A 15,028-nucleotide genomic window follows, 5' to 3' on the forward strand; every position below is an offset into this window, starting at 1 on the left:
TTAAATAAATTGAAAAAGAAATTCAAAAAATGATATAATTATATATATGGAAACAACTTAATCATTCTTACATCATGTTCCCATGCGGCTGCTTAACTCTATTTTCTGCTTTCATTTAAGCAGTTAAGTGTTCCCATTCAACTTAAAAATTGTCAAAAAAGGGCTAATTGAGAATCTTTCCCTATTTTGGTGGAGCAGCTATTGTTTAGGAAATAGAAATAAGCTATGGAACAAAAGGGGGGACTGGAAATAAGGGCAGGTCCTCATGCTGCTGCTTAGCTTATTTTGGCTAGCAGCTCCTGCTCAAATTTTTTAGCAGCAATTTGTGGAGCTGGTGGTCTCATGAAAGTTGAATTTTGCTGCTTATAAAAACAAGCAGTTATTTTAAATTCTATTTTTAATATAATCTTTAATAATAATAAATTTTCACCTAAATTTTAGAGAAAAAATTAGAAACATAAAAAAAGGGAAAAAACATTGTGGAGCCACTTGTCATTTTTCTCAATAAGCAGTTGCTGCTTATTTTCAGCCCCCCTTTTTTTCAAAGCTTATTTTTAAGTTTTAACCAGTGGCTGCTACACGAAAATAGGAAAAGATTCTAATTTATCCTTTCCTCTTAATTAAAAATTTCCATGGGAACACTCCAATTGCTTAATTTTAAGCAGATTTTACATTTAAGCAGCAGCATGGGGACATGGGGTAAGCAGTGGTTGCTTATTAACAAAAACGCCACATGGCTCCACAATTTTCTTTCCCTCTTTTTTTAAAGATTTTATTTCTTTTTGTTTCCAAATTTTAAGTGCACAAATTAGTATTAATGCTATTAATACAAATTTAAGATATTTTTTCTTAAAAATAAGCAGCAAAGATAAATATTTGCTTTAGCTAATGCTTTCCATCCACATAGCTATATATAACTAGAGCAAGAAAAACTATTTCACCCATTAAGTGATACTAATAATCAATTGTTCATTATACACACATGAAGGGACAAATCCCTTGTCATTCTTCATTAAACCATACTCAAATGCCAACAGTTGAAGGAACATCAATGTTGTAGAATTTATTTCTCACAAGTACAACAATGAATAGATATAGTTATTAGTAACAATCAAAAGATATAAGCTATTTCTTTTCTTCTCTCTGAACAAATCTATATCATACTATTTCCTATCATACAATCCTTGAATTGTTTCCATATTTCAGTTCTACAAAGCAATCTGTTTTTGAAATAATTATTCCATCTTATACCCACTAAAATACTTCTTCCAAAGGCTTGTAGTTTAGCTGCTACTGGGATAGTTTAATTCCCCTTTATTTGCAGATTTGTAGCCATGCAGCTTATCAATAGGCAACCAACTAATATGTCCAGAAGAGAACTGTAGTCTATGAATTTTTTATTATCTTGAAAGTATCGTTTACACTTCGGCTAGTTGAGCTTACAAACTGCCATATAAAAACAAAAACTTAATCCATCAAAAAAATCATAAACAAGAGTAATAAGAACTGGTAGATTGAATATCATTGTGTTATATACCTGAAATAAGATTTGCTGTTTCGTTGCATGAATACGTCCATACCCATGATCAGATGTCCGTGATAGGCTCCAATCAGCCGACTACAAGCCATGCAAATATTTCATTGTGAGCCACCTTTATAGTTTAAGAGATAAACATTATTATCCTAAATATGGAAAATTTCATGCAATAGGTACGTTGTGGTTCATGCACTGGTTTCTTGCATGGTTCTACGTAAACAACTGTTGGATTGGATTTGGTTATACATTTGCATGGTTTATCCGAACAATTATTAGATTTCGTTATACATCATAAAAACGGTTATCCAATTTCTAAGATGCACTAATACATAATATATGGTGTATGAGAATAACTAATGTATTGGTGCATCAATAGAAACAGTTATCCAATTTCTAAGATGCACTAATACATAATCTATGGTGCATGAGAATAACTTATGTATTGGTGCATCCTAAGAACTCGATAGTCATTTCCTACATCAACATAAAACAAACTGAACACTGATAAAAAACACTTCTTGTGCTTATGTAATGTTTACCATCACCTTTTACATAGGAATGAAATGATGTTGAGATCGAGTCATGTTTTTTATTAAAAAGCAGCGTTAACTAGAGTGTCGACCCTTAACATAGTCAGAAACTATAAAAGCACAAAAACAACATCCAACAAGAATATAGACCCTTAAAACAAAGAACACAGAAAAGAAAACAACCCAAACCAACATTATAGATTGAGTTATGTTACTCACATTATCTTTGAATTTATCAAGAGAGAATCCTCCTGTCCCTACAATAACATGCACTGGAGCAGCATATTTTGTAGTGTTATAGGTATCGATGCCTTCAAGGTCTTTACTTGGAAGGGCTTTGCATGTTTCATTAAATATTGAGCATGTACGTTCGTAGTTGTGAACATGACCCCATAAAGCTAAGTCTACCTGTTAAGAAACAAGTATTGGTTTCTTGTTAGAATTGAATATAATTGCCAATTTTGATGTTTGAATGAGAGCATTTAAGTAGAGAAGAATTCACCTGATACTGTAAGAGAAGTGGCTCCACAATTCTAACAAAATCAGGGTCGACAGGAGATCTTATGAGTTCAGAAAGGCCTGTGTTTCCTGTTGTGTACATTGGCCTATGCCTGTTCATGCCCAAATTAAAGAAAATTTAATAACAATTCAAGGGAAAAATTATAAAAATGCAAAGTCAAAATCTAACATATCTTCAAAGTTGGTGAATTAGCAATAGTTGTTTAGTGTTTTCATATTTGTTTCTATGTTCGGAGTTATAGTCTTATATAAACTTTAAGAATGTGATTTTTTCTACTCATCTTTTTTGAATATGCATAATCTTAATTTATAAATAATCATATGATATTTTGCATGTAAACGAAATGTAGGAAATTTAGTTATGAATTTTTGAAGAGGCCCCTCTATGAAATGGTGCATGTATGCTTATGGAAATATTGTATGTGTATTATGTTTGAGATATGGGGTAGATGAAAGAATCAGAGAAGAAATTTCAGTTGTACTTTAAGAATTGAAAATTAAAACTCTGTTTTTCTTATTATGGAAAGCACATCAAAGGAAGAGAAAACTAAACTATATATCAATTTCTAACAAACATATTATATGAAGCAATTATTTTAATCAGCACAAGATTGGCCACTACCATGATAAACAACCATTTAAATCAATGAAAAATTATAAAAAGAAAATGCAAAGTAAAAAATCAACATATCTTCTTTTCAATACCATGTGTTGGTGAAATAGCAAGAGTTGTCTAGTATTTGTATCTATGTTTAGGTTGCATGTTATGGTCCTATATAAACTTTAGGAATGTCATTTTTTATATTCACCTTCTTCGTTGATTATGTATTGTATTACTTTATAAATAATCTAAACACTTATTCCAAAAAAAACCAACATATATCTTGATATTATTATAATTTATATGGGAATGAAATGTAGGGAAATGTAGTTATGGGTTTGGAAGAGGCTCATATTTGAAATAGTGCACATGCTTATGAAAATATCATGTGTATTTTCTTTGGTATATGGGATAGTCAAAAGAATCAAAGAAGAAATTTCAATTGTATTTGAAGAATTAGGAGTGAAAAATTCAAACCATTTACTATGGTAAGCATGTAAGAGGAAGAGAAAATTAAAACATATATCGAATTCTGGAAAACATGTTACTAAACAATTGCTCAAATCAACACAAGATTCACCAATACCATGATAACAATCAATTAAGTAAAGCCAAGAGTCATTATAGGATTCATTAGTTGTAGGATAATAAATATTGCTATTAATTAATAATTGCTATTAGGTTTTAGTTATGGAAGTAGTTAATCAATTTGTATAAATAGACATCTAGAATAATGATCGATAACAAAGAGTTTTGTCTTGTACTTTTATTGATGATCTACAAATCATTATCAAAGTTTTATTTGAAATTGATTGATACCTTATTAGTAAGGTGCAATTCAAGAAGACACTTTTGTCACAGGAAGAAGAGATTTGTAGATGGAGCAAGACATTTGGATATCTCAAAGTAGATTTTAGGAAAAAATAAGATTAAAAAAAACACCACAAAGTTACTAGTTTATATACAAAATTGCAAGTTTCATAACCATTCAAGTGGTTTTGTGTAGGTAGGGGTAGTCTTATATATAAATAAGTCATAGTTTAAATATATGAAATGTTGGTATGTTTATACTTAAGTTTTAAATTTTCTAACATTTTTGTATAATATTTTTTATTGTTGGTTCTATGTTTATAACATTTTTGTTTAGTAGATCTTATCTTAGGATAATGAATTTTTTATTTAAAAAAATTGTTATGTATCATTTTTATAACATTTTTTGATATTTTATTATTAATATTTTCATATATCCACTTTAGTAGAGATTATCACCCAATGGCTACTAAATTAGGAGGGGAAATATAATGTCAAAGATTGAATATTTTTATTAATTTAAGTGTTAATTCTCATGTTATATTTTAGGACTCATTTTAGTCTATCCTTAGTTTCCCTTTTTGGTCCAAATGTCATATTTTTGTTTTTATAGGATAATAGTAGACACTTTTATTATTATTTCTTTTATATATACACTTCATAGTTAGAGCATACTCAAATCAAACTCCATTTTCTATTTGATTGTCTATGGAGGTTGAAAAATAATATTTGTGGGTTTGACTATATTGGTGAGCTCCCAAGAAGTCTCACCCTTCCTCTCTATCATAAAGGTCGATGATTTTTAGAGCATATCTTTTAGAGTCAACTCTTCACCTAGTGGCTTACATATATATTATCCTATATCATATTTATTTTTTAAAACATATTTAAATTCTTCAACATTGTTAAATTGCTTTTAAAAATATTTGTTGCTTCAAAATGTTTCCTATAGCTTAGTATTGTGTAACTTTTTTTTGGCTATTTTGTAGATTCATAGACCTTGTATGTCTTGTAGACATTTTTTGTACACAATAGATGCTTGTGCACCTTTATAACCATATCAAGATGCATTGGTGTCCATGAAGCATGTTGTTATTTTTTTTATTTGTGTTATCATCTTTTAGAATTCGTGTTCATGAGTTTTGTTTGAAATAGTATCTAGTTCTCATCTTTTAAATCAATCTCAACATTCATTTTCCTCCTTTGTGCTTTCCTCTTTTAACATTAATCTATTATCTATTTATTTTTTCTCCCAACCTATTGCATATATAGTTAAATTAATTGAGTTTTTTTTTTGCAAGTTTTATTACTTTGATTAGAGCACATTGTAAGTGGTGTAATTTAATCTACTTTAAGACATAGAGATGTTTATATTCCCTTTATCATTTATAAGAGTATACCAATGTGTTATGTAGATGGGTGATCCAAATCGAGAAAGATGTGCAAGATGGTAAATTGATATGCATTAGAGGTATTATATTTTTCCTATTTTTTATAGAGAGGAAAAATGTATAGAATAACAATATTTGAAATAAAAAGATAGACAAAGTGTGGAGGAGTACATCATTGAGTGTAAATGGAAGGGCTATCCAAATGGAGGATGATGTTATAGATTAGATATTGATGAAACGTATCAAACTAGGCCTTCAAAAACTTCTTCAAATGCTCATATAACTTTTCAAATGGTTTAACACAAATAAAGCATATGACAGTGCTTAGGATATTGAGGTAGATAGTCATCCATCCTCTCCAAGGATAAAAGGATCATAAGCCAATAAGTTAAATTCTACAATTACAAAAAAACAATCAATGAAGAATTATGATTATTGTGGTTTATATTGTCATACATTATTGAAAGATTACTTTAGAAAAATGCTCATATAAGAAAGGTAAAATGGGTTAAAAAAAAAATCCTACTATAAAATGGCTTACTACTAGCAGATAGACAAGTACTACATCATTAAGGGTGGGAAAAAACTTTGTTGTTTTCTTACAAAGGGAAGAACCAACCAAGAGATGTATTAAAGCTTCATGAGGGAAGGGTGCCAAGTGGAAACATTATGATCATTTCTTTGGAAATGAAGAAAAATAATGTTGATTAAGTTTATTCATGTTCAAGCTCTTTGACATAAATAAATTATTTAGTTATAGATCTTGATTGGTTTATCTCTTCTAATCCAAGGTGGGATAAAATCCACATAATTTGTTCAAAGGATAATTCCCTATTTTGTTTACCCTTCATCGCTTTTAAAAATAAAAATGCCTTTGTATTAAGAAGGTGTAACTTAAGGAAACATATTTGGTGAAGGATGGAGAGGTTTGGGATAGATAACTAGACACTTGGATGTTGGAGAATGCTTAAGATGGTATGGGACATCTTAGGGTAGGATTTAACAAAAAAATAAAAATTAATCAAAGCAATATTTTTGGATTTTTATGGAAAATTATCAATTTTCAATAGATGGTAGGCTTTGAAATGTTAGGGACTAGGGTAGTAATGGAACAAAGTCTACATTATGGGCTAGGAATATACTCTTTGCCTAAACTATACATAGAAATTTACATTTATTTAGTGGTCATTTTCTAGACCTACAAGTGAAAGGATATTAGATGTCATGCATTATGGTATACTTCTAATTTGGCCAAGGTGATGGCATATGTTAGATCTATATGGTATTAGTTGTTTGCACAAACATGTGGAGTAGACATGCCTAGGTGTTGAGTGTTTATAGAGACAAATATATTGACCTAGTGTAGATGCATGTGTTGCCCCTATATAAGACATACACAATATGGAAATAGTGTAGAAGCTAGAAATATTATTGAAATTAATGCAAAATCCTAAAATTGTAAGATGTAACTAAATAGTCTGTTCTTGTGGTTGTCTTACACCTTATTGCATGGAGTTATTGAAATTTGTGCTTACACATATATGTGTGCAAAGGAATTATACCAAAAAACTTCATACTTGTGTGATGCATTTTAACAAAAAAATGTATATGTAACATAATATAGTTGCATGGAAGAGATGCAAATGTTGAACTAATGTGTGAAAGTGAAAGTTGCACAAAATTGTATATGAGTCACTTGCCATTTCTTGTAGAGTATCAATCTCCAATGCATTCGGTACATAGATGAAAAATTTATCTAGATTCAATCTAGAAAAATTCTAGTTTTCAAACCATTGTCTAGTTATTCCCAAATATTTTTCCCATTCTCGTAGAGAAATATCCTTATTATGTTATTCAAAACTAGAGGCACTAACATAGAAAGTGGGATTTATTATGGGGTACAACTTGGTTATTTCCATTCCTATTGATGTTTTGTAAATGTGAAGTTATGAATTTTTTATGAATATTAGAAATCAATAAATATATGAAGTTATTGTACTTCTACCTAATAACCAATGAAGGTATCAAGTGTGTTTAGGTGGTAGTAGTCTTAATTACAATCCTAACTATGCACACTTATAGATACTAATGGAAGATTTCTCTTGTACTCCTACGCTAAAAGGTGAGGCTTTCATTAAACCTATGCATAGATTTATTGAGATAAGCTTGTCTCTATATTGAAAAAAGTTGAATTTGCAAGGTGGTATATAATATCGGTGCCTTTGATCTTTGACCATCATTGCTAAATATAGTGGTTTTCTTATGTAGAATGCTAAAGTGGTTTTGTGTATGATTTTTCTAAGACTCACTAAGAAGTTCTTTAATGTGGTATTTTTCTAGTGTAATGTGAGTTTAGTGTAGTCAAACTAACACCATGGCCATCAAAATAAAGTTGTGATTGATCTATGTGCTTGTAGTCTCAATGAGAGTTGTAAGACTTTGATGTGTATGCAAATATTTCCTACTATGAGTGTAGAGTTGCAAAGGTTAGTCATCTATATATATATGCATGCACTTAGAGAATTATTTAACATTCCTACATATATTTTCCAAGATGTTGTGGTTTGCATGGCCCACCTATTGAAGATGACCCTTCTTTGATAATATGGATTTTATTTCGATTCAAGATCCATTGTGTGTAGCAATAAGGTTATAAAGAAATGCAAATGAAGATAGGTCCATGTCCATTTGATACTTGTCATGTAGAAGCTTCATAAGAGAGGTAATCACGAGAAGACAAAGCCTGTGACTAGCATAATGAATGTACTATCCTTTATTGATATAAATGAATGCACATATAATTATAGATACAATGACAGGAAAGTAGTTTTTCATGATCCAACAAGGAAAACATCCACCCAATTTTCCAAGGAACTCTAGAGAGGTACAACCATTGTTAATGGTGGTTTTGTAATGTTCTATGCATAGGCCTATAGTAGTATGTATTGTACATTGTGAGGTAGGAAAATACTCTTTTCCTAAACTATATTGTAAAAATATTTCTATGTATATAGTGGCTATTAGGTAGGCTTATAAATAAAAGGTTGATAGATGACATATCTGTATGGTGAACTTCTTGTGTGGCTAGAGTGATGTCATGTGTACCATATGATGTCAATTGGCTACATGAATGCAGACTAGAACCAAATGTATTAGTTCATATGCATGTAATTCCCTCCATGTAGATTGCATATGATGTGGAAATGGTGCAAGAGTTGGCTTTTGTCAAAAGCAATGCAAATGCCTAAAGTTGCACAATGTAACTGAAGAGTGCATACACATGGTTGTTTTGTGCTTTGTTGCATGGAGTTGTTGAGTAAATGCTTTCATAGATAGAAGTGAAGACATTTTGATAGTATTCATGCTTGTGTGATTCATCCTAGTGCAAAAAAAAAGTGAAAAAAAATATTGTGTTATAAAAGATGTTGATATTGAACCAATTTGAAAAAATGCAAGTTGCATGAAATTGCATATAGATTATTAAAAACAAACTTGAGTAAATTCATATTTAAAAAAAAAACTATGACTAGATGAGCAATTTTGATATAATTTTGAAAGACTATAGTAAATTAAATTAGATTTGAACTGGTTTTGCACCCAAATTGCCTAAAATTCTAAATGTTAAATAAGATTATGTCACCAAAACTATGCTGTCACCATATTAGATTGTTCTATCAACAACCCCACAAAACACAATCAAACAAGAAGGCTTGGATAGTTTATTACATTTTGACTCTGTCCATCGAAAAGTGGTGTGATAAATTTTTTTGAGCAACTCACAATGAATAGATAGCTAGATATGTCTCAGAAGGGATAATGAAAACAATAACGCAAATGACATACAAGCAGCAAATTATCATGTTAATTAATTGTTAACTTATGATGGACTCTATATAATCCCTTCAACACTTCAAAACAAGATCTGCTAATAAAGAAAACATGAAACATGAGATTTAGCCTTACCCGCAGAAAATGAGCCATGGAGTTATGTTGCGGTCCACAGAGTTAAGATCCTGCTTCATCCATTTATACTGTTGCACCATTGTATTCAAAGCAATCGAAGATTAATCAAAACCCAACCTTCAAAAGGACTAAATTTAGAGACCCAAAATTAGGAATTCATACAATTCAAGGGAGAATGCATGAATCTATACCTGTTCACTGTTTTCAGTCCAATTGTTCTCTGTAGATATGATAGTAAAATGAACTGGTCCCTGTTTGATTGAATACCATGGCTTGTCCTGCCCAGGTGTTGGCATAGGAAAATACTTCTCATATGGAACACCACACTCCCCACCTGAGTCTGGTGTTCCATAATAGGCTCCAGAGTCGGCAAAATCCCTAAATGCCAAAAAGAAAAAGAAGAAGAAGAAGAGAAAGATAAGATCATTTCAATTATCTATGTAAAATACCATCAAATTGTGAATGAAAATAAAATAGTAACAATAGTTTGGAGTGTAAATATTTTTGTAAAGGCCCATCAAAATGATCGATGTCAAATTTAGGTGGGTTTGGTTTAAATCATGTATTTTAATTTTTGATTTGTTTATCTGGTTCATATGAAATTATACCAGCTTTTCAACAGAAGTGATTTAGAGCTTTGGTGAATAGATCTTCTTTAAAGGTCCATCAAAATGATCGATGTCAAATTTAGGTAGGTTTGGTTTAAATCATGTATTTTAAGCTTTGACTTGTTTATGTGGTTCATATGAAATTATACCAGTTTTTTAACAGGAGTGACTTAGAGTGGTTTGACTTAAACATTACACTTTAAGCTTTGACTTGTTTAGATGGCTCATCTAGAAAATGGCTATCCAGTCCATAAGATTGACCAAGTCATCCATTATGGTGTATGAGGGGCATCTATGAGCTGGATAGCCGGTTTCACTCATTTGTAATTACACTAGCATTTTCATTAAGACCCACTTATAGTGTGATTTCTGATGAACTGCATAGACAAATCATTATTTAGAATGTGTTGTTTAAACATGACCAATTATTTAAATGTAATGCTTATATCACAAATAAAACCTATGTGAACAACTCAATCTCAACTTGATCTTTGCCTCAATAAACAATTTAAATATCCACATATCCACAGGTGAACTAAATGTATTAATCTGTAAAAATTACCTTTCATGGTTTCCAATGGCTGTCATGTATGGAACATGAGAAGCCACAGGAGTTATCATATGAAGGAAGTAATCCCATTCAACAAGGAAGCCTGTAGCATAGCTAATGTCCCCAATATGAAATATTGAGTCCACATTTCTCTCACCCACCTCCTCTGCAACGGCACCTATCACCCCAAGTGCACCCACCTACCAAAAATCAACTGTCAAAAATTTAAGAAAAATTTAGGTAGGCCGGCATAAAATTTACATATAGTTACTCAAACATGCTGTAAAAAGGATGCCATCATAGACATATAAATCTTATTCCATATTTGAAGTATTCATATAAACTTCTTGGGCTACTTTTACTCTGTACCCCATGCCAGAAATAAATGTACCTGAATATAATGCACATCTGATGGGTCCAGAGGAGCTTGCCCCATATCTCCAAATACAATGAACTTGAGCTCGCTGTAACCAGCTGCAGGTGGCGTCCAGAACTGAATTGGGTTGCTCCAACCAACTATATCACTGGACCCAACCATATTATCGTTCATTTAGTTTGTGTGATACACGGCAGTGATTAAAAGAAACAGAGGTGAGCATTAAGTTAAGAATATTCTTTGATTGTTAGCATTTTCTAATCCACACGTTTGGATTTGATCCTTATTTCAGCTTTTTCCTCTGCCGACGACTGGGTGGGTGATTCAGTTGAGTCTACATTAAGTCATCTTTTTCTCATATCTAAATTAAGTCATAGTTGGCCCATTTGCCAGGCTTATCAGGTTTGTCTTTATGTGTGGAGTCCACACATTAGCATATATATATCTTTAAAAAATATATAATCAGATTTATTTCATATGTGTACAGGGTAAGGTAATTCATATAGTGGAATTTTAACTAGGATATATATCTTTGAAAAATCTATAATCAAATTTATTTTATGATACGAATTATCAAGGAATATCTTTTACAATTGTAAAATGCCGACATTGATGATATGTGTTAGAACCTCACTTTGTGGACCCCAATAAGAATTGATTCCTCCATAAGACACTGTGAATTTAGATAAAGTTAAGAAACCTTAAAAAGGAGGCCAGATTTAGAGATAGGTAGTATAAATGTAGCAGAAATTTGAAAATCTGACAGACAATGGGACTATTACCTTCCATATCTATAGAGAAAGCTCGTAGAGGGCAGAAGTTGTGTCATAACTGCTGTGTGAATATAACCAGGTTCATGCCATCCAAAATCCTTTGCCGCACTTCCAAGTTTCCCTTCTGAAACCAGAACAGAACACCGTAAATAACAGAGAATTCAATGACTTTTTAGGTAAAAATGTTAATTGGGTTTGTATCGTAATGGCATACTGCACATATCAGCTTGAGTAAAGGTAGAGACTGTGGATTCAGCCTGTTTGATCACTCCATATTGAACATATTGTGTTCTATTGTCCGCACTAATCCATCTTACTTTCATCTGCCCACAAATCAAACCACAGTATCATCTCAATGTCTGATAAAAATCACAGGACAAACAGAAATCAGGGGTAATGGTACAGAGCATTTTACTTACTGCTGTTCCTGTTGAATCCACACTGGAGAGATGGGCATGGAGAGGCATGGCCGGATTAGAAAATTTAAGGGATGGAGATCTCTTGAGGATGCAGGGAGTATCAAAACCACCCCCAAAAAATACAAATTCTACATCAGTCCGTATGTTTATAACATTAAATGTTATGGAGGCACTGCATGTCTTGATTGCACATTTATTCAAAACTTTCTTATGACAGGTGTTCTTGCGGCATGAAGTATAGGATGGATCGTTGTTTAAGAATTGTGCCTACAATTTTCACAGACAACAGCATTCAATCTTCCAAAATCTTAGGATGAGTTCTCTATCAAGGAAAGAAAATTAAGTATATTAATCATGTAATCCAAGTATGAAATTTGATTAGCTACAGTAAGATGGGCAACATAATAATCCAAGTATGAAGTTTGATTAGGTGAAGTTCTAAAGCAATATCTTTGAAGAAAAGCTATCCAATCTCTCAAGCTAAGCGTGCATCAAACCTTTTTGTCTTGTGAGGAAAAAAGAAAAAAGAAAAGGTGCTGCATTACTTTACGCGTTCACCAAGAACAGTGACGTATACTCTTTACAAAATGTGTTTAGCATTGGCCATTGGAAGCACAGAAGTCATAATAAGGTGTTCTAGAATATAAAAAGGTGAACTTTTAATGGTGACTTCACCTAAACGTTGAAATAATTACGCTACTTTGACTTTGCCTCCCAGCCAGCTACTTGGAACTTCAAATATATTTTTTTAAGTAAATTTATAAGTTCTAATTTTTTTTTATGGAAACATGTCAGTATACATAGATGTCTGCATTTCTGTTCTTTATATAGAGGATTACTACAAGCCTCCTTCGGCTAAGCAGTCACGTGAATGGGGATAATGGGGATCTAGTCCATCAAATTCACGCAGGAATTGAAGCTGGCCCAAAGTTTGAACCTTGACGGATGGCTTTCTATATCTCATACCATCATCCTCCCCAATTGTACTCAGCCCAATTGAACTATAACCCTTTGGCATTCCACATTTTTAACTTGAAAAACTATCTAAATTCTGAAAGCACTTAACTAATGGACCCAACGAAATATCTGATTTTTAACTTCCCATTAATCCTGGACATTTTATCTCATATCAGTAAACAATTCACTCATTTCATTGGAACATATCATCCACAGATATGGCATAGTTTCATTGAATTTCCCTTTCTAATACTGAGAAAAACTTGAAAAATTGAGCTAAACTTGTACCTTAACAGGGTAGTGGCACAACAGAGGATGGGACTTGAGATCTCCTGTTTCCTTGTATTTAATTGTATTCAGAGGGCAATCTGAAGTGCTATTCAATACAAAGTCAGGTCAGTGAGCAAGAAAGAAACAAATCATAATAATGTCCACAAACCATCAAAACAGCTCAATGGAGCTGTACCCTGTCAATTAAAATACAGCATGAAACCATAAACTTGCATCCAATGCAAGAAGGGATTTCAAGTCCAACCAATATCAGCTATCAAAGAGAAAACTGAAAATGATCAATTCTTACTCTGCTGTAGAAGGGGAAATAAGAGCAACCCAGTCATGAGCTCTTGGATGTATAACTCCACTCACAGTCACTGTAACATTCTGGTCATCTGCAAGGGGACCCTCAGTACTCAAACTAATGTTCACATAAGGACTTGGATTGAAACACTTTCTCAAAGACCTCCTGTTAATACATCTGAATTCTTTTCCTTTTCCTGCAACTGCTTCACACATATCATGTGCCAATGTTCTGTTTCCTCCCAAATAAGAATCATCATCCAATGCCTTTGAGCATCTAATAACAGAAGATGCCAACAAACAGTACACAAGAAAGACCAGCAACTTCAAGATTTGGGCCATTTGAAATGAATTCCTTCTACCCCTGCAACATAAAACAGTTTACAGCCATATTTATACAATATCAGAATCATGTGGGTACTCATTATGTAGAGAATTTCATTTTAAATTGGTCATTTCATAACAAAAACAACCATACAAAGATTGAAGACTTTCTTCTTAAGTTAAACTCTCCTGATACAAACAGTGTTTTTGACAACCACGTACATTTTGAAAGCTCTGCACAACAATTTTGTTAAAACTATCAAACACTCCTCTCTCTATTTATACTGATTCCAACTTAGATAACTTGAGCAATTCAATCACGTTACCTTGTTCTAATTCTTCGTTTTCATCTCCAAAACATAAATTTTTAATGTTATTCAATGACTTGAGATGCAGAGACTTTCATCATCTTCTTCCTCGTGACATGCAAGTCATACAAAAACTCTACGAATCTCTCTCTTATAGAATATGGTATGTATATATGTAGTAAGTGGATATACTCACAAAATATACTCTCATGGTGGATCTTGTGTTTATGAGTGGATATGAGTTCTCATGCAATCCAAAGCAATTCCCATAACTACTTAGCAACTAATCAGGTTGTGAGAGTTGCAGACGGCAAATAACAAGGCAACTGTTAGGATTTGATTTCAGCTTTCTCAACCGTTGATTTATTTGGCTTCATCAGACATTTAATGCCTTCTCATGTAAAAAATTTTGCTGGTATTTCACCCATAATCATTTTCAAGCTTAATAAGGTAGGCCTTGAATTTGCCTTTTAAAAGTCTCTCTTTTACCCAGAATTTTCTACACCAACCATGGAAATGTTTTTAACTTATTAAACGTACCTCTGAAATTAGTTGGAATTTTTCATCATCACATTATTGAATTGGTTGGATTTATTCAACAAATTATGGGATCTCCAATATCTCTATTTGTGTAGCTTTCAATTATTAATTATAGCCCCCTCTAATAAATCACAATATATTTTTTTTAAATCATTTTTAAACATTTGTTTATATTTACAAATATATATAAATAATTAAATTATTACATGGATAGGTGTAATTCCATTACAATGGTATCAAATGAAA

General features: G+C 32.0%; 1 protein-coding gene across 2 annotated transcripts; it reads right to left on the reverse strand.

Annotated features, from left to right (window-relative positions):
• Positions 1–1,037: 1,037 nt before the first annotated feature.
• Positions 1,038–14,603, reverse strand: LOC131031569 (probable inactive purple acid phosphatase 27). Of its 2 annotated transcripts, XM_057962719.2 has the most exons (15): positions 14,261–14,572; positions 14,089–14,168; positions 13,615–13,974; positions 13,323–13,410; positions 12,078–12,344; positions 11,873–11,981; positions 11,668–11,782; positions 10,901–11,033; positions 10,522–10,709; positions 9,543–9,729; positions 9,352–9,419; positions 2,570–2,678; positions 2,287–2,475; positions 1,538–1,618; positions 1,038–1,446 (listed from the first exon to the last, which is right to left on the reverse strand). In XM_057962719.2, exons 3-15 carry the CDS (start codon positions 13,950–13,952, stop codon positions 1,387–1,389), a joined length of 1,932 nt encoding a protein of 643 aa, XP_057818702.1. In that variant the 5' UTR covers positions 13,953–13,974; positions 14,089–14,168; positions 14,261–14,572; the 3' UTR covers positions 1,038–1,386. The 2 variants fall into 2 exon arrangements, with proteins under 2 accessions (XP_057818702.1, XP_057818701.1); XM_057962718.2 differs by lacking the exon at positions 14,089–14,168 and having other exon boundaries at positions 14,261–14,603.
• Between the last annotated feature and the right edge of the window lie 425 nt (positions 14,604–15,028).

The sequence above is a fragment of the Cryptomeria japonica genome, chromosome 8 (genome assembly GCF_030272615.1).
Source record: "Cryptomeria japonica chromosome 8, Sugi_1.0, whole genome shotgun sequence".
In the NCBI taxonomy this organism is placed as follows: Eukaryota; Viridiplantae; Streptophyta; class Pinopsida; order Cupressales; family Cupressaceae; genus Cryptomeria; species Cryptomeria japonica.

Excerpts from the sequence above, each read along its gene's own strand:
- LOC131031569 (XM_057962718.2), bottom strand. The coding sequence starts at position 13,952 with ATGGCCCAAATCTTGAAGTTGCTGGTCTTTCTTGTGTACTGTTTGTTG. Across the intron at positions 11,034-11,667 it reads TTTCTCTATAGATATGGAAG|TGATATAGTTGGTTGGAGCA; the intron begins GTAATAGTCCCA and ends GGTTGGGTCCAG. Across the intron at positions 2,476-2,569 it reads CACTTCTCTTACAGTATCAG|GTAGACTTAGCTTTATGGGG; the intron begins GTGAATTCTTCT and ends GTTTCTTAACAG.